This window comes from Columba livia, chromosome 9, assembly GCF_036013475.1.
Source record: "Columba livia isolate bColLiv1 breed racing homer chromosome 9, bColLiv1.pat.W.v2, whole genome shotgun sequence".
NCBI classification, from domain to species: domain Eukaryota; kingdom Metazoa; phylum Chordata; class Aves; order Columbiformes; family Columbidae; genus Columba; species Columba livia.
In genome coordinates this window covers 26,532,287-26,552,902 of record NC_088610.1, presented here as the reverse complement: position 1 = coordinate 26,552,902, position 20,616 = coordinate 26,532,287, and the positions used below count along the sequence as shown (strand labels likewise).

The window sequence follows — 20,616 nt, the reverse complement described above, 5'->3', positions numbered from 1 at the left end:
CCCTGCAGTCATGATGACTTACTTTTTGCTGTGAGCAAATCAGAATTGGTACAGTAAGAAAAAGGAAAGTTATTTCTCCTGGTTCATTTAGTTGTCTGAGTTAAGATTGTTTTTCAAATAATTTGACTTTGATACATGGATACTGTGTACTCAGAACTACAAAATGGTTTAGTAAAGACAGAAAAAAAGTCTTGTCCTTTCTGAAGGAAGAGGTTAGAGCTTGTGTTCCCATTCTGCCAGTGCTTTGATGAAAATGGGAGGAAATAGGCTGAGCAACCCAAAGACAGACTGAAATAGAGTCCCGAATCTTATTAACAAAATGACCTTCCATGCGATTAATTTAAAATAGTCTGAGGTGATCAAAACAATCTTATAAAAAGATACACTTTGCCAAAAGTGATATCTTGAAATCTTGTTTCATATAGCATTGAAAATTCTTGGTTTTGCCTGACACATGACAGTTTAGCAGAATCTTTAGCACACTATCTTAGCTAAATCTGAACATTTTAATGAGATGGAAAATTTGTTTCTGCTTTTGATGAGCTCTAAGTTTCACACAAAACAGCAACAACAAAATTTTGCAGTAAATATTGACAACAGCAATAGGTAAAATTTCAGTACTTTAAATCAGTTGTTTAATCAAAAAGGAAGAAGAATCTTATCCTGAATGGTTATTCATTAAGCCATCAAATTATTCAAGAAAAGCTAAAAATGTCTGAAAAAAATTGCAACTTTCTATTTGTTTAACAGCTTCAATACTAAATATAGTCTGTGTCTTAAATTTATTTTAACCCTTATAAGATTTTTTACGATAATTCTTTCTCTTAACAATTTGAGATGAAGAGAGAAAAATGGAAAGGAAATGAGATAATTCATATTGTATTTGGCTGCCTTGGAGGTAGAAGAAACCCACAGATGCAGCAGTGTGGCAAAACTGGCAAAGCTTTTGCTCACACAGTGCATGTTCCATGGAACTGCTGCACAGTTCTCAAAACTTTGCACCTGCATGATGATTAACCCGAGACTCAGGAAGGGGCTGAAGGGAGTGGATTCCCACCAATACTGAAAGTTTTAGGAAAAAAGAGAGTGATAAAACCACCAGGTATGAATGAAAGAAGTTAAGGGGCAGAAGCACTACAAATAATGCACAAAAATACTTATATAGACCTACGCAGAAGAACATGAAGTAAGGGATTAAAATAAAATTTCTGTAGCACAGCTACCGAGAAATGCTGATTTTTCAGAAAGCTATACTCCATGATTATTCACAGTCCCTGTGTCATTTGCTCATGTCTGGAAAGAACTGAATTTATTCCATTCAGGAATTACATCTGCATTTTTTAGCTCTGGAACTTTGATTTTAAAATACTGCGCCAGACCTACACAAGAAAACAAACAAACAAAAATAAAATTAAGAGAAAATTCATGTAAATCAAATTGGTATCTGTCAACTATTTGTCCCAGGAAGCTACTGGCTAAACCACAGTTCTGGTTTCTGAAGAGTCTGATAGGTATTTCACCATTTATTTTTAGCTAAATAAGGAACAACTTGCCCTTAGAGCACCAACACCTTAGAATAAAATGAAATGTATTCTGTTATGTATTTAACATCAATGAGAAATTCTAATACACCTAAAGTTCATCCTACAGAGATGGAAGCCCACACATGCAAATACCAGTCAGACGAGAATCAGTGTATACTTGTACAAATATACGGGATTAGTGTCATGCTCATTAGCTATCCTTCTTATCTTGGTGATCAATATTCAAAATTTATCAAATCTTGTTTTTAGGATTAGTATGGCGTTATTCTGCATGTTATCATCAAAGTAAAGATTGGATCTTTAGTGTTCACAATCCAACAGCTGGATTTGCTTCAAATATTATTTACACTGAGCAGCTCTGCCATGCATAAGATGTCCAAAATTTGCAGATAACACGTTGAAAATGAGCAGAGATCAAACTGGCAAACAAAGTAATAACAGAAAAAGTAAGCCAACATCAAAGAGCGGGGAAGAAACACAATCTGTGTGAAAGCATTTTTTCTTAATTATGCAGTTTGCTTCACTTCATATTCTGTCTTAAGTGAAAACAAGACATAATAAATAGAAAATCAACATGGAAGGTTACTGGAGACAACTTTGCGGGAGCAGATGAGCTAAAAAAGAGGACTGCTTCAGTTGTAAGGCAGGAACCAGAAAAAGAAACAGTGGCATGAGTACCAGACAAATGAATGAGAAGAGCAGGATTATAAAGGGTACAAAATGGAACAAACCCTAATATTTAAGGAAAGACCCATACAAGTATGGCTCGGGGGTTGTAACTCTTGTTTTTATCTTACTCTCACATCTGGTCTATAACAGGGTGAACTGATTGAATTAGCGGAATTACTGGTGATATACATCCAATTGGAGGAGTGCAGGATCAGGCCATGAGTTGTGGAAGAAATTTGAGGCACAGACTGAAAAATGATAGCTGGAGCTCTTCAGAGTAATGTTTAGATAGTTTGCATTGTAGAACAACGGAAACAATTGAAAGAAGTGAAGAAGAAAAATAAAGACGACATTCATTCACATTGAATACACAAACTGTATTCCATACTTCTTTAGATGATGGAAATGCAAAGCCTGCTAATGTCCCACCCATTTTATCCTTGGACTTGATTCATTGTTAACTCTGGATTTACTTTTGATATTATATCATCAAACTTTAAGTAATTTATTTACTATACAATCAATGACACAAATAAGATTATTCTTGGTCTGAATTGAGACTTCTGCTTTCTACTATTAGCTGTCATATTACCTTGCCAACAAGCCCCAACTGTCAGCTGCATAGCTATGTGGGAGGGGTGGATAGGCCAGTCATTGGTCACAAGGTAAGGTTCATATGTTGTTCCATCCATGTATAGAGTAACAACAGGAAACTCAACATTGACAACGTAGTAATGCCATTCTTTATCACAAATCTGAAAGGCAGAATGCAAGAGAAAAATATTAATTAGCACTTATTGGAAGGTGTCTGCTTTTATATGCCATATATTTTTAAATGGTATTGCTTCCAAATTCCAGTCATAGAAGAAAATAACGTTATTGCAATGTATACATCTCTAAAACTGATTAAAGTGTAAAACAATGTTGATAAATATTAATGGTACACATGCAGAATATATTTGATAAATAGAGCCATCTTAAAACACACTCTTTGAAAACAAGACATGGATAAAATAGAAAAATCATACAATTTGGTATCTGGTCTACATTTTCACCATTGTTAATATATAGTATTAGTTCCTTAATGCCTATACTAAACTTTTGAGAATGCAAAATTGTTGCATACTTGAGATGTATAAGCATAGTTACTGGGGATCCCTGTTAGTTCCAAAATAAGAAAATACATAGCACTTAGTCACTAGATTGATGAGTTATTATTGATGAGTTGATTCAATTGTCATTATTAACTTATTACATATACATAAACTTTGAAAAGCAGCAGCCACAGTTACATTCTCCTTTCAGGATGACAATGTGAGTGTCAAATCTCATGAATTTCTGAGCTGGACAAGCAGGGATTACTGCAAGATGGACAAATTCAGTTTTAGTTCAGCAAGGCACAGCCAGCTGAATCAGCGCCTCTGAGGACAGAAGCCCGGTGTGTAAATACCAATGCCTGCCCCACTCTTTTTTCTTTCATTGTATCTTTCTCATTGAAAAGTTTAAAAAAATAAATCACAGCAAATTGGTGGATGGGCAGGCTGCTTTTAAAAATAAGGCAATTGTTACAATCACGCTACTTTCAATTCTGTAGAGATACTTGTTTTGATGTATTAAGAAACAGCAGTGCTTGAATGCAGATATCCTTGCTGTTTCGTAGAGGCAAGCAGAAAAGTGATGTTCAAACGTAACACTTTGTCCTTGGCCAGGTTAAGTGCTATCTGCTGCAATATCTGCCCTTTGAAAACAAAAGCTAATGTTTTGTTCCAGAAGACATTTCAACAAGGACTTAATCACTTCTATTTCAAACGGATACATTTATTACTGCAGACATCATAGCTCCACAGCAAGAGATAAATGCAGCAAGGGGCTGCTAGAGCTTTCCTTCTGTAAGCAGTAGACAGCACAAATGTTTTCTGAAGGTTAAATGAAGTGAAACCAAAATGGAAAGTAAATAAATTGGAAGACTGAAAACTTCATTGAACAAACAGCCATCACGAACAGTATTTTGCAGTCCTCCCTTTCAAGGAAAAACAGCTTGCCAAGTTTCCTGACCTGGTCATTAGAATGTGATGCATCACAGCTGCATGTGTCAGACATTTTATATAAAACAAAATGAATGATGTGTCCATATTTGGGAGACCTTGCATGACAAAAGCTACAGGCCTTAGTACCTGACACTTTTCAGAGAACTATCCCAGTGTGTTTGTGTTTTACAACCCTAACCTGCATCACTTGGGACGCCCCACGTGCTATTAAATGAGTGAGCAATCCTTCTTGTATTTAACCAAAGCACGAGCACTTAAATATAGCAAACCCAAACATTTTGGGATGTCATACACACAAGGACCATGATAATGTGTAGCTAGTCCGACTTCTCTGTTGACTGACCAATAGTGAAGTTATATTTTTCAAAGAAAATGCTTTCTGGAAACCTGGGATTACATAAATTCCACAATTCAAGACTCCAGCAACTGGGCTCCAGTGCTTCCAAAAAATGCAGATGTCCAATTGCAGATGTCCACACCAGACAAAGTACTTATGAATCTCTATTTTTTCTGATACATAAAGACATCAAGTTTTATTTTAAAGGAAATTTAGGCACTTAAAATCTCAGCTTGGTGTTTCCTTAGATTTAAAAAGCACCCAAGTAAGTCAAGCGCTTAATTGTCATATGATTTCAAATACAGCTTAGGTACACAGACACATATATGTTCCAGCAAAAGATCTTTAAGTATCTGTACTGGGTTCCAGTGTAAAAAAATATTCTACAAGGAAGCAATAAAATTATTTTAAAACTTTGGAATATATCCCAGTCATTCAGCAGCAGATACTATTTCATGCCTTGCCATTTCACAGGTAACAAGATAATGAATTAAAGAATTGTGGACTGTAGTTTGCTATGCCGTCATTTCAGACACCTTCTTTACCTCCTTAAAGAGGAAGCCAATTTCTTCCCTGCATGCATTCCACAGTGGCAACAGAATGTCATAAGGTTGAAGTGAAGCCATGAAAATAAAATTATAAAATATACTAGTTTGGCAAATAAAGGAATATTAATCATCTCAAATGGGAACTTTATTTAAAAACACCTAATTTATAAAACTATCCTAATGACATAAAATTACAGACGAATAAGCTTAGCTTTCAAAGAGTCCTGGATGGCTAAGTTGGTCTAATCACTCTATCGTGTCAGTCTGCCTCTAAAAAGTATTAATCAAATCACAGTGAATTCACCAACTTGAAGTCTTCGTGATGATTATAAGCCATTTCATTGGAATATGCTTTTATGAAACAGATGAAAACAGACTCAATATAAATACTATGAAGTAAGCTTCTCAAGTCATCTTCCCAAGCTCTAGGCATCTTCTGATGAAGAATGTCAGACATTTTTCTGGTTTATATTGGAATGCTTAGGAACGGATTGAAACCAAAGTATTTTGGTCTGAGAAGCACACGGTGCTTAGAAACAGACATTATTGGTCTGCAAAATATTTCCTTTTACAGCTTTGTACATAAGGGCTAGGCATGCACACATGAGAAAATGCATTTCACAGCTTACAGCTTTCTTTTAGCCTTGTTTAGGTCAGCTGAGGCATATTCATGCAAAATTGATCATTCACCTCTTTGGCCAGCTATACAAAAAGAATTTGTACTTGGAGAAGTGTCCCAGTGCCTCAGCTCAACACTGAAAAGCCATGTGCATTTGCAGCCCTCTGACTAGTTTCCTGAAAGCTCCTTAAGTGCTCTTCCAAATCAGCTTCACACTTTTGGAAAAGCTACACCCAGGCGGAGGCAGAACAAATCCTGGCTAAGCAAGGCCTCTTTGGAAACTTGCTCTCCCCTACCGCACAGACGTTGGCGCTTCCTTTGTTCCGCTCTGCTTACCTAGTGCCAGCTTCACAATTCTCCTGTTACTTGCTGACTACTAATGTGAGCTGGGAGGCTCGCAAGAACAGAACTGCTTTGCAAAATAGATTTTTTAAATTCCCTTTTAGAAATAAACCACTCAAAATCCTAAATTCTCAGTGGAAAAACCAAACCAAACCAAATTGATTTTCAGCAGTTACAATACTTCATTGTAAACATACTTCAGACATAAAAGAGAAAATAATAAATAAAAAAAAAAAGGTGATGGTACAAACTTGAACAATTTCATCTGAAAATGCTAAAATGCTTTCAACCTAACTGGAGTGCTCTTTTTCATCTTTTCTTGTGAATTGGCTAGCATCAGCAAGTGGTTAACACTTCAAGTTAAGCTAAATTTTATTTTCTGAAAGAATTTTCCAAGTATTTGCAAGCAGCACCAAAGGAATTTATCCTCTAGGTAACCCCCTCACTCTTATATCCCTCTGATACACAGCCCTCTCATCTGTGTTTCAGATACTGTTTTTCCAGTACCTCTCTTACTCTTACGTAAATTAAGCATAATTCCAGTCTTATTAACCGATACAAATTTAAATAGTTGCACATGAGAGTGTAGTAGTCATTGCGAATAGCTGGGCTGGTGAGGCCAAGCTGACCAATACTTTCTGTCACAAACAAGAGGAGTTTAAAATCTGCAAACACAGAACCTAACTTTTGGGAAGTGAATAAAGATAAACACAGAAATCACAAAGGTGTTCAAAACACTTCCTCTCTTTTGCTTTTTATGAAAAAGAATCTAAGTATGATTTCCATTAAACATTAACGTTAAATGAATTAAATCACTTCTACAATTGAATTCTTATCAACAGAGGTGACTCAAATTGAAAAAGAATGTGCACTGCTGTTTGTTCAACCTAACCTTACAGAATATAAATGATCCTGCCTGAACTGATGCACATCTGCTGAAATGTCACGCCAAGAGGTACTGGCCTTTACACAACTGGAACTTTCTCAGACCATGGAACACTTCAGTAGCAGTCTATTATTCATCGCAGTTTAATTCTGTGTCATCTCAATAAATCTACTTGCTGTTGTTTGGCAGTATTTCAATAAATAAAACATTAGGCCGCTCTGTAATCAAGACTATAGTGGAGAAGGCTATTATATTCATTAATAGCAAAATGGGACCATTAATGAAGGAAGAACCACATTCACATCAGGAATACCCAAGCAGCTAGAATACTAATGCTTACCTCTGCTTGCAAGGAAGTCAGGAACACACTTGGGATTATAAACTGCATATTTTCACAAAGTAGCGTAATAGAAAATTAGTCATGCTTAATATGTTTCTGTACAAAAATGTCCTCTCCAATGGTTGTACATGTCTAGAAAAATGCAAAGTCTAAAGAAGAGGAAGGCACCGTTTCCATTAATAAAGAGTTGCAGTGCACCTTCATTAAGAGGCTGAATTATTACCACACTTATTAATTGTTAATAGTAATAATTATTATGCATTTATTAACAGCAAATCTTTCTCTTTGGATGTACTTTTTCTATATTTATAAATCTGCAAGCCTCCCAGCAAACAAAATATTTACCTCAAATCCCTTGTATGCTCCTGTACAGTGCTTATACAAAAACCCTAACAATGGAATAGTTTCCTTATTTACAAGCATGTCTCCATAGAGCTGAGGGGGTCACCATCGTGAAAGCTTTGTAAACAAGCAGAGGCAATTCAGGCTCTGCATTTTTATCTCACCTCACCAAAGAAGACAACAAATGCAGGGAATCTTCCTTTGATCTTATGCTCAAAGGCACTGGCATGATGTACTCAGTCACAGCACCCACATCCAACCGCTGCACCTTCCAAAAGCAGCCACATGCTTTGCAAATCTGCCGCTAAGTGTGGGGGCTCCCTTTACCCTTGTTCAGAGTACAGAACACTGACGATATTTGGAGGGGGACACGGATATTATTTTTGGTTTTAAAAAGACTTTTGTTTCCATCTCCAAAATAATCCTTTTTGAAAGAGCTTTGTAAAAATATAGAGATTTTGGCATTTTTCTTTTCTATTGGTGATACTAAATGATTAAATGGTTCCAATATATTTTGATTTTTGATTTTTTATATATTTGGCATATCTAAATATTTTGTTACATATTTTTGACATGTTTTTATAGCACTAAGAGGAAGCACTATAATGCATACAAACAGGGAGCTCAAAAGCAACAGACTTACAGGTTCTCAAAAACGGTTTCACTACACCTTTGATAGGGACCCAAGGAATTCTGCCTCTGTAAGAAAGCAAGCTTGAAAAGGTAATTATTTGGAAAGACTTGGCAGTGGATTTCAGGTAAAAATGAAAAAGTTACAGGTATTTGCAATTTTAACAAGAAAAACATACATTTACATATGCAAAAATAAAAATATTTCTTAAGAGTTTCAGGCAGCGTAGTCCTTAGGCACAAGGTCGATGAATTCTGCAGGAAGATAATCCAAAGGTGAGCACAGAAAAGGCTTCTCCGGTCCTACCCTGGGCTTTGTGAAATGCTGTTCTGAGGAATGAGAACTTTAAAGACGTTGTTGAATGAGCTTTTATCTGTTACTTTAGAAACTCATTTAGTATTTTAATTGTTTTCCTACTGTCAGTTCTCATCCACAGACTTCTACAATTAAGCATGTTAGTTTAAAAAAATCAAAGAATATAACTTAGGTAATTCCTTTTGCTATAAGTCTAATGCTCTCTTTTGATTTTTTTCCAATAAATCATTGCATTAAATTTCAGTAGCTGAGATACCTGCAAAAGCTGATTGAGTGATATAGGGAAATAAGTTACACAGTCAACTTTTTCTCATCGTCTAGAAGCACCTTATGATTTCGTGTTTGTTTTGTTTGTTTGTTTTTAATTATCTCATCACCACCAAGAACAAAGGATACACTGCTAAAAATGTCCTAGAGTATGTAATTCAGTATTCAGAATGCGCCTGCTTCATTAGATAGTTGGGTCATCTAGTGCATTTTTGTTTTCTAATATAATGAACAAAAATATATTTCTGCTGTAAATATGCAGGCTTTATAGTAAAAATTGGCTTTTTGTGTGAATCAACAGATATGCACTTCAAGCTGGCTTTGTGCTATAGTATAATCTGCCAACATATTCATTTTGGGAAAGAGCTATTGAAAATAAACAAAAGCAAACTGCTAACACAGACTAATCAAATTAATCCGGTAATATAAATTATTATGCCTTGTAGCAGTATTTATTCTACCTCAATAATAGGCTCTGTGCATTAGGACAGATCTTTGCAACGTTGTTGGCTTCACTTAGTTTAAGCATTGCTGAAACAGAAAAGGATTAAAACATTTATGACAAAGGGCCAGTATATTCTTGACCACTAAGTGGAGCTGTGCGAATATGTCCCTAATACCACAACCTCTTCAGAAAACTTCAAATATTTAAGCTCTAAAATATTACTATTATGTACTGGATATTTAAAAAATATTTCTGAGTTTCTCTTTCTACATTCATCTTTTAGCAGTTCCCTCCCAGGATAATTTTTTCTCCCTGTTTGTAAAATCAATATCCCCTGCCACTGAAGTGGCAATAAATGCAGTACGTATGTAGTAATTGAGGCAGGCTGGAAGAAAAATATACTGTGCATGGGAAAATAAGGGCTCAATATACTCCCATCAGTTAAATTAACAGGTGATACATTGAAAAGTGTCATCACAATCTACAAGTTCAGTGTTTTTTACAGAAAAATACTGTTGCACACTTCCAGGGTCTGAACCTTAGCCTGCACAGCCCTGCTCGAATTTGATCACAAAGTCTCTCTGAACAAGTTGCTGAATCCTGACAGCTGATAGCAGGCAGTGAAGGAAAAACTAAACCAAGCCAAATCAAAATCCCAAACAAACAAAAAAACCCAACCCAACCAAATACTAACACCACCCAGATTGCTTTGCTCTGGACCAGCACTTTTACACTTGTGAGACTAGAGCGTTGCCGCTTTTCCATTTGTTAGCAGTAGTGGTTGTTACATGGAGTAGTTTGTACTCCTTTGTGAGAGCTTTTCCATAGCTTCTATCTGTATCAGAACTTTGATGTCTTTAGTAAATATGTTGATGTTACTTCAGCGTCATATAGGGGAAAATAATTTGGAATATTAAATAAACACTCTTCTATATCTCTGTGTTAAATTTACTCCTTCTTTCTGGCACCTCAGCTAAGTGTCAGAAGAACATTAACCAGAGAAGGAAGTTGTTCCCTGCTCCGTATGCAACTCCTAAGCTTCCTCACAGGACTTTCAGCAAGTAAACTAGAAACACAGCTTGTATTCTCTACCTCTGGTTGCATGCACAAAAGGAAGAGAAACCTCTTGGGATTCTATTAAGGTGGTTGAGAGCCACAGGAATCTCATTCTGAAGGCTCTACTGACAGGGGAGCAAGTCCAAGCTCCTAAATGAGGTACCAGTTACATGCCCACAGACAGACTGTGAAACCCTGACGACAGCGGCCCTACAGTTCTCTTCAGATATCAATATATTGACACCTTATTTAGGAAGCAAAGCAAAGCAGAAGACATTTTCCATGACAGCATATTTTGAAACAGAGGAACTGGAGGTGAAGGACTTGGAGGCACTTCTTTGCCCTTATAATGTCACTAATAGAAAAGATAATGTAATTTATTGCTGATTGTTTTAAAACCACATTTCGTATAGGTCACAGAAACAGTATCTCAATATAAATGACTCAACACAATGCACTGAGTATAAAACTAACAGATTTTTCTCATGTACCTTGCTCAAGTAAATGCTGTAGGCAAATAAGTACATATCTAATCACAGTCCTTCCAAACTGACATTTTCAACTGTTTACTCACTGTCTAGCCCATGTTTTTACTTCTGCTTCATGTTTATACAATTTAGATATTTACTTTCACTTAAAAAAACAAATCACAGACTGTTTAGGAAACAACACTAAGATTTGTTTGGTATTCTTAAGAAAATACAAACAGAATATGTTATTAGAACACTTTGAGTTCTGTTATTTATGATGCACTGTGGTTTATTTAACATGTCAAACAGTAAAGGGTGGATGGCCATTAAATAATTCAGAAAATTTGATGAGGGAAGTACCATCTTTTAAGAATTTTTTTCTCTTGAGAAATACCCCAATAATATTAATTGGTCCAAAAAGAATTCGTGGAAATACATGTATATAGCATGCTTGCCAAGTATACTTTATAGCTACTTATGTTCCCATAAGAAACGCCTTGTTGCATGTTATCAGAAATGCCTATTTATGGTGTAGAGACAAATAAAAGCAATCCTTTCTCTCTCTCCTCAGCCCTTTTCCCCTCCATGTACATTCGAGTCAATGCAGAAGGAAGAGCAAGCTCCTAAAGGAGGTGAGTCTGTATTTAGTACCAGACTTACAGATGTAAGACATGTTTTGATCTTTGATTTTCCTGAGATAAAAAAACCCTGAATCTTGCAGAGCTCTGTAGTGTATTTTATTTTGGGGCTGACTGACACAGCAAATGTCTTTCATCTTAAAGAAGGTGGTGAACAAAGGCACTGCAGTCACCCTGTGGCAACTGGGGCAAATGTTTTATTACTGTAATTTAGTTTTAATCTGATTTCTGTATCATCCTCAGCTTAAAGGAGCTAAATATATAGATGACTCTGAGTTTTCCAGGGTTTATTATGTTTTTGTCTAAACTACCTGCCCCATATGCTAGAGAGAGAATGTTAATTGTAGCATTGACCTCTTTGCTAGATAGATTCTCTTAGTCTCCCTTGTGCTGTTGGCATTCTGCCAGGCAGAGTAGATCACTGACTTCCATCGCAATGTTCTGTGCCCTCTTTTGTAATCACAACATCTAATCTATTACTCCATCATTTAATGAAGTCAACTTTATTCCAACCACATATGACGTATGAGTCATCTGCAAATCAACCTTCAGAGCATAAAAACTGAAAGGAATTAAAAAAATCTAATGGTAAATCTCTATTCATTAACTGTAGGAGAAGAAGGGAGAGGGGGAAAAAATAATCAAAGACTTCTCCTGGCTTCTCGTTTTGCAGTCCTCTGATAAGATCTTGCATGATATTACTGCTGGCCCATTTCCATCAGAAACCAGGCTACTCTGAAATATATCTGGGTATTCATCCTTCGTCTGCCTTACTCTTAGAAGAGACTAGGCTACTCCGTACTGTATATAAAGACTTTTACATTACTGTAGGATTGAGAGCAATATTACCTTCTAAATAGGCTGTCAGAAACTGATGCCCAATGAAGGAGGCAGCACCGATTTCAGCAGAAGTTAGAAAGCCAGGAGGTGAGTAGACTAGTTAAAGAAGCATTTAGCAACTTCCTCCACTGTTGTTTTAATAATAATTTCAAAAAGGTTTCCATTTTGGCTGGTCTTTGTTCTTATAATACTCATTGCCTTTAAGAGAAAGCTTTACTGAGCACTAAGTCATACTGCTAAGTGTTAATTTACTTTTTTTCCCCCCTATCAATTAGCATAACTTGATCATGAGCTAACAAAAGGCAGAAACATACTCTGATGTACGGTCAAACAGCACTTAGTAGTCCAAATGTTTGCCAGAAATTACTGATACAAAAGGAGTATTAGATAACTGTTTTCAGCCCTCTTAAGGAAGAAGAGTCTACTAGATATCAGAAAATGTTCATTGTACAAAAAAAACCCCACAGTCTTCAGGATTTCTTCTTAGTATTTTATAAAATATTCCTTTAGCAATGGCTAAAATCTTAAAAATCTTCATTAGGAGAAATACAGTTCTTTCATAAATTCAGTATTTTCCATGTGCATTCTACACAGAAGTTGTTTCCAAAACAAAATAAACCACAACATGGCAGAAAATTAAAACAAGAGAATCCACAGTAAGTACTCAGGATTAGCTCTGCACATCAGTAGCACAAGCAGCTGTGAGTGCAAAGTCAGTTTTGTGGGACAATTATGCATGCTGGCTTTTTCTTTTTTTTTAAACAAAGGTTAACATTTGATCAGTTCCTGTACATGTAGTATTTATGGATGAAAATAAATATAATATCCCAGTTCTATTAACATAAGAACTTAAATTATGCTCTTAGACAATTTTATGCAAAAGATCATCTGAGCCATTCATACCTTTTTAGCAGATGAACTAAAAGCAGCATTGGACACACTCACTGCTTCCCAAATGCTTCCCATTTTAAAGAGTAAAGAGACAGTTATGCTGATGATATTTGTAAGGTGCTCTGAGATCTATCAGATAATATGGTGGTTACTGCTATTTATTTGCAGACCATACAAACATTCCACAAATGAGTCACCTGCACGTATACAAGAAAAAGTAAAACTATTAAGGATAATACAAATAACTTTACTTTGGAAATGCATCACGGCCAATGTCAGCACAGATTTGCCATTTGAAATCTACTGCTGTGCAAAGCAGGGAAAGAAAGGGAAGAAAGAGGCATTATACCTCCCGCCATGAAATGCTGCAGCTTGTCAGGCTCAATAAAACATTTCCTTAGTCCTATCAGGGTGGGAAACTGTTTCTTTCTAAATGGAAAGAATGATCAATATTCTGAGATGAATGCACTTTCTACCTAATGATGAAACATGGTAACATTTTTTTAAATCCAGTTGAATCAACCCTTTTACCTAACTGAAGCTGAGGAATAAAAGAAACAACCAAAATCTTACCCAGAATAAACATTACAAGCTTAATTTTCTGCCTCCAACTTTAAAGCTTATATCATTTCTTTGTTTATTTACATGCTAGATATTGATCTACTCTCTGATTTGTCATTATAAATCTGTTAAACATCTCTTTAAATTACAGAAACTTCTATAAATGTTACATATGCAAATATCTGTATATATGATCAGATATTAAAAAATGCAAAGACTTAGGGAGATAATGTCTTTGAGAATTGTTCACAAACCGAACACATTATTATCACTTAACACATAAGAACAACACCCTTGCCTAACTGAAACAGCCCAAATACCTCATTTGTTTCATAGTTTGAGACATGAAATCTGTGACACTATTTTATTGAAGTTTTCAATGAAATTTTTGAATTTTGACTATTGATGCTTTTACAAAACACAAAACCGTTATTTCCAAAAGGTACAGATTATGATCATGAATACATCAATGAGAAGAGACTAGACAGATTAGGAATAATGTTTTCATGTACCTTGAGGCCCACATTGTGTTAGTCTTACATTCTTGCATTATTAATATCCTTTCTAAAATTGACATGCAATCAAAATTGAAAAGAAGTGCGTGCTTTTGAGCACACTATCTTTGAAGGCAGTAGAAATGAGCTTTCGGTCTGTGAGTTTATTCCCACCTCAACACAGCTTACGCAGAACTCCCACTTTATTTCACTTACGAGGCCTCATCATTCATTTTTGGATCTTATGTGGAAATTATACCACCTCCTCTGATCTCTGGGATCTGGCTTCTGCTCAGATGATACGTGCAGGGATTCTGCCCGTTAGATATTTCTATTAAGAGATTTGCAATGAACTTGTTTTTTTCAACTCTTCGGAGGGTTCAGTAATGTGTATAGTCTGCCAATGGAGTTCTGGTCATAAACTGAATGAAAAACACATTTAATGAGCCTCCTGAAACATGTATTATTTGCTAAAAGACCAAAAAATACTTTTCAGTATGCTAATAATACTCAATTAAGAAAAAAAAAGATTGAGTGTTAATACAAAACAAGCCCTCCTGCCTTCGCAATTACCTTTCAAATATGAATCTACTGGGTTTTATTAAGTTTGCTTTCTAAAACACTGGCTGAAATACTAATACTCAAATGTTAAAGGTTACATTTAAGTCAGGCATCTTGACTGCCTGCTGTTCCAAGGACTGAGATTTCTGGCCATACTCCTGAAAGGTATTCAATATCTGAGTATTTTTTTTTCTCTCTGGGCATAAGGAGGTTGCACTAAGAAAAAGGAGGTTGTCACTGTTCAAAATAGGATGATATATCCTTCCCTTGCTGTTGGTGTCTGAACAAACACAATGCTTGTTTCAGTCAGTTATTTAGACATGTTATGAAGGTGCAGAGAGTGTGATTAATGCAAACTAGACTCCAGAGACAAAGCAAACGGGCTAGTTATGGTGTGTTGGATTTTGACAGGAAGCACTTGGGCTCAGCTCTGAAAACCAGATTCTGAAGACATCTCCTCTCTTCTCCCTCTCACACATTCCCACCTACAGGCATCACTCACTTTGTTAAACCAAAGCACTCAATTCCCCTTTACCTATCCAAATCCCCCAGGAAGTGCTATGTGCTCTTTCTCATTTATGAAATAAATATCCAGTCTTGATACCTCAGTTCTTGCCTACCACCAGGAAAATAATACAATTCCTGGGCATTCTGCACACAGAAGGAAGCCCACCAGAGTAACCCCTGGGCTAATGACCTCTCTGCCGCTGAAAATGGTACCGCTGGCTCTTTGAAGCAAATCCCTCTTCAAAGGCTTGCTATCTCTGAAGGAAGTGTTGACACTGCTTGCAAGGCTTGCTTTAAACTTACTCAGCAAAGGAAGAGAGAGCTGACACAAGCATTAAACACCCTTTGACAATTTCCGCATTTTGGGAAGGTGATTTACTTGAAAGATATTTGCCGTGTTGAAGGTGCGCAGTGCAAATCAGAGATAAAAGAATTCCTGCTCTTACACAACTCTCACATATCTCCAGAGAATCACTTAGTGTTATTCAGATGGGAGCCCACTACTATAGTAATTTTGAATATCGCTGTAGTCTGAGATGGAGGTAGCTATAATTGCAGAAAGGCACACAAGAAATAGATGCTTCTTCCCCATACACATTAATGTTGTATTTACTTCAGTTCCAGCAGGTAATTAGCACATAATGCAGAGAAACACAAATGCTGTTTTGTCTTTATTGCAGATAAAAGGTGGCAATGAATCATATTTGGCTACCTCAATTTCTGTAAAGTGAAGAATAGTTGTATATCCATACTTCTGTATTTATATTCACAGATAAGTCAGGAAATTATACAGCCCAAATATTATGCACAGTCTCTTTACTGAAATGGTAACTGCTGGGCCTTTAATTACATAGCTGACACTTTGCAGATGGGCTGATTATATGTTATATACCATACAGAGGTAATTAGGTATCAGCTGTATTTGTGACACTGCCAGAGAATGTTATTTAGTCAGCATGTAGCTTTCTTCAGTACTAATCACAGTCATGTTCTTGGTGCTTTTATGGGAGGAAACAAGTCAGGACTGAGGGCCTGCATCCCAGAATAGTTCCGGGTGGATGTTAGACACATGAAATAAATAGACTGTGGGAAGAAAATTTCAATATCAGTGTTACACAAACCCTAAAATTTTGATGGATATCGTTAAACTAATTATCTAAAAGTTCAAACATGTATTCACAGTTGAGCTGGCTGAAATTTTCCCTGTGAAACACTGTTTTACTGCTTGGAAAATGGCTGCTGGCTTACAGACATCTTCCTAAAATTAAATTACTATTGCTAGAAATGGGACAATTGGTTCTTCAGAAAACAAACAAGCAAAAAACCCCCAGAACTGAAAAAGTAATATTATTATATTTGTCAAAGGGAGGCAAAATGGTTCAGGTGTTTTCAAAATTGTGTATCACTTTTTTTTAAAGAAAAAAAGAGGAAAACAAAATCTTAATATTGAGGACAGAAGTCCAATATGCTCCCCTAAAGTATTTTATAATAAACCCAAACCAATTCATACGGAATGCTTACAAAAGCTGAAATTTCCTCTTAACATTCCTAGAACCTTTGGCAGAGTCAGAAGGTAATTTGGGATGAAAACTCTGCCCCTCACAGCAGAATTCTGAAAATAAAACGTCCCTCAGAATGAAACTACCCATCTGACACTTCTTTTTTATTGCTTCAATACCAAAAAAGAACTAAGAGCCTATTTATCTGCAGTTCTGCTCCTCATTTTACTGTGATGCTACCAATAGCAACTTCACAATTTAAAGAAGGAATGGCAGATACTAACTTATTCCATTTTCCTCAGGTACCTCAGAAGTACAGTTTGCTTTCCCCAAAATTATATAATGTGATTCATCAGGAAAAATTCATTCTTTGGAAACAAAGCACAGGCTTTTGTATGGCAGCAACAACCTCTCTCCTCTCCACTTTCTGCAGTAAATTTCTCCTTCCTATCTCTGGTCATCCTTTTCCTCCCTTGTCTCCTCACTACATCCCTCTGCATCTTCCAGTAGTTTTTAAATTTTCTTGTTTTCATGGCAAGAACTAAATCTCTATCTGTATTTCTCTCTTGTATGATTCAGAGATCCTCATATTCAAGACATCCTGCTGCTTCTCTGCTACTTTTCTCCCTTCCAATACTCTCAGTCAGAACCAGGAGCCAGCGTTATGCTTTGTGAAAGGTACTACTTCTCATGGAAAGGATTAGACTGAATTTGCATTGCTTCTTTTGTAAAGTATTCACCAGTTCCTGATGGACAACACCATTTTAGTGATTGCTGCTATCTTCCATTCAAATGGCTGGACTCATTTGTGCCCTATTCAAATATAGAGTACTGAACCCAAAAAATAATTTACAAAACAAATTAACCATGCACAGAGATAAAGAAAAAACAGGGCTATGAAGTGGTCATGCGCCAATAATATTACATATTAAAATGTAATTGACCGTACAGAGGTAAGCCAAATCAATAGTAAAAGTAACTCTGGCCAGTAATTTTCCTGTATACTGTAAAGGGATCATCCATCTTATATACCAAAATACCCCAAAGATTTCTGATTTAGCCTATCCATTGCTATCAAGACTGTAAACCCCATAAACCATGATAAATGTAGATAACTTCAGAAAACAAGGTCCACAAGGTCCAATTCCAGTCTTAGATACAGAACTTCCATCACTCCTTATACACTACAGCTATGAAAACTGGGAATTTTGCATGCATGAGACACATTTTCAGTTGTATGATCTTTTATCTTCCTTCTAAACAAAGAAACTGAGACCAGAATTAGGTTTATGTATGAACAGCGTGACATATAGGTAGACTGCAGTCAGTAACTGAAGAATATTGGAAATACTAATGAATGAGATCCATGTATCTCACAACTTACATGTTTCTCGGAATTTATTTTACTTGCCTAAGGCTACTGAATGCTCTGCACACTTTGTATTAATATCCACTGTTGCACCACCAAGCCTGAGCTACTTTATACCATTGCACAGGAAATACGTGGACTCATGTTCGTTCACATAAAAATGCCTCCCTCTCCCTTTTACTCAGATAAGTAGCAGACTTACAGATATTAATGGGTGGCAAATGTAACCATTACTAGAAAATAAGTCTTGCTTTAAAAAAAACAAACAATCCGGTTTGCCCTTTATGAAAAAATAATTTTAAACCCCAATAAATATATATAAATACATATTTTGATATGTAGCCCTGTATTTCTTGTCTATCTGTACCCCGGAAGTGTGTAGAGGAGATCCGTATCTCCTTTTGAGATTACTTTTTTTCTCTCTAATATTTAATCTTACTCTTAAAGTATGACAAAGCATCTTCTGAATCGTAACCTTTAAGTACTATTTTTTCACTTAACACTTTTTATTCTCTCACATTTTATCTCTACAAGAAAAGATTCTGAAGCTCCTGAAAGGGCTTGTGTATCAAGTGTTTCCTCATGGTGACTAAACATGTCGGAGGGGTGTGAAGTCAGGATGCACTTACCGTGAGAAACCACATGTACACTATAGCTGTCATACCCAAATGAACTTCTTATTGGAGAAAAGGCAACGCTTTGGGGCAGCCAACTATCAAAGTGGATCTGTGAGAGCATCCTGCAGCGTGGGGCTCTGCCCACCCACGCGTCCCTTGGGGAACAGGAATGGTTCATTTTTGGGTAGCATTCCCATTGCTGTTTAGGTCAAGAGGACAGCATATCTGACTGTACAAACTAATAATGCACTTCAAATTCAGAGTACAGCATATTGAAAAAAATTACAGAAAAGCAACATTTGCATTTCTTTTGTCTACTAAAAATGACTTGTGTTCCGATTTTGATGTTATGGCTATAAGTTTAAGATGCCATTAATGCATGAAGTTATGCAGGTTTCATCCTCTGTTACTCTAGACAATCTTCCTTCCCAATGCATGGAAATACATATGATACATCAATAGATTGTGCGGATAATTCAATGTAGTAAAGCTTTCATTTAGTTGTCTGAGCTGATAATTAAATAACTGAAATTTGGAAATTATAACAATAAAATCAAACTTTAAAAAAATTGCTATGATCTCTTTTATTTCAAAATATAGCTGTGAAAAAAACTTGTATGCCTTCAGGTCAGATACAGATACTCTGCAACTGACTACTCAGGACTCATCTGTCCTATTAAACTACTATTTCAGCTTACAATAAATAATTATTGTAAGATGCCCTTAAACTATAAGTACCCAAATATTTCCACTGCTAGCAGAGGTATGAGGAAATTGGAAACTAATAGACAGGATTTTTGAAGACATGAAATTCAAGGGTGATGTTTTTCACAGAGTCGTATCAATTGCAGTCGGACAGATACACTCTTTTTCATACCAAAGCTTAAAAGCAGCACTTCTGCAACTTGGAACTCAGATGTTTCTAGCAGAACCCAATATACTTAGTGTGCAAATTTCACAAAATATTGCATTGTTGATATTTTCTTTCAAATTTTCAAGTGAATGTTACTTCATTTAAAGCAAACAAAATTTAGGAATTAAAGCAGGAATAAGGTACTGGAGCCTACATAATTTTAAAGGATAAAGGGTTTTTTGCTGGATAACTCTAACATACCTTAGTCCATGTATATATCAGGAACTGATTCAGTGGCTTGAAGGACAGCAAAAGGTTTTCAAATGTGGAAAAGACGGCTAGTCCCCCAACTGTTGAGGTCATGAGGAAAGAGGCACCTACTTAAAAGTTTTTTGACATTTATGATGAAAAAGTTTAAAAGCATGTAAGAAATCAGAGGGTTACTTAACTTCCTGAGCCTTCATGAAATGTTGTGTGGTGAACAACTACACAGGCTTTACTCTTTTCCTGAAAGCCTCCAAGGCAAGCAATTCAAGACTTTGCAGAAAACCCTCGCTTGTAAGACTCTACTGGTCTAAATACGATGCCATAATTCCAAGCCATTGCTATGTGTAACACAAAACTGAAAGGTGGGGAGAGGGGCCTGGTTGTGTTTTAATTAACTGGTGTTTAATGTAGGTGCAGATTTTTTTCTGGGCTGACTCTTGATGCCTAAATTCCTAAACAAAACAAACTGCTTAATGTGTATGAAAATTGCAATCAAGACTTCAAATCAGAACAGCTTTTATATGTAAGCATGTGGACAGTTTAATTAAAACCACTGTAACTGCTTAAATACTTAAAGAGAAGTCCCTAGGTAAACACTGTGCCAGCTCATGGGTGTGTATTTCTGAAATCAAACCACAATTAGTTCACTTCATCTAGAAC

General features: G+C 36.1%; 1 protein-coding gene and 1 long non-coding RNA gene across 6 annotated transcripts in view; one reads left to right on the top strand and one right to left on the bottom strand.

The window, feature by feature from the left end:
- LOC135580267 (uncharacterized) overlaps window positions 1-20,023 on the top strand; it is a 38,949-nt gene extending 18,926 nt beyond the window's left edge. Inside the window, exons 3-4 of the long non-coding RNA XR_010474788.1 lie at window positions 11,431-11,491; window positions 12,358-20,023. This is a non-coding gene — a long non-coding RNA (uncharacterized LOC135580267). The remainder of the gene's footprint in view (window positions 1-11,430; window positions 11,492-12,357) is intronic.
- CLSTN2 (calsyntenin 2) overlaps window positions 1-20,616 on the bottom strand; it is a 439,253-nt gene that overhangs the window by 29,163 nt on the left and 389,474 nt on the right. For all 5 annotated transcript variants that reach the window (XM_065074409.1, XM_065074406.1, XM_065074411.1 and 2 more), the window contains one exon: window positions 2,806-2,968. In XM_065074409.1, the coding sequence (XP_064930481.1) occupies window positions 2,806-2,968 (163 nt within the window). The remainder of the gene's footprint in view (window positions 1-2,805; window positions 2,969-20,616) is intronic.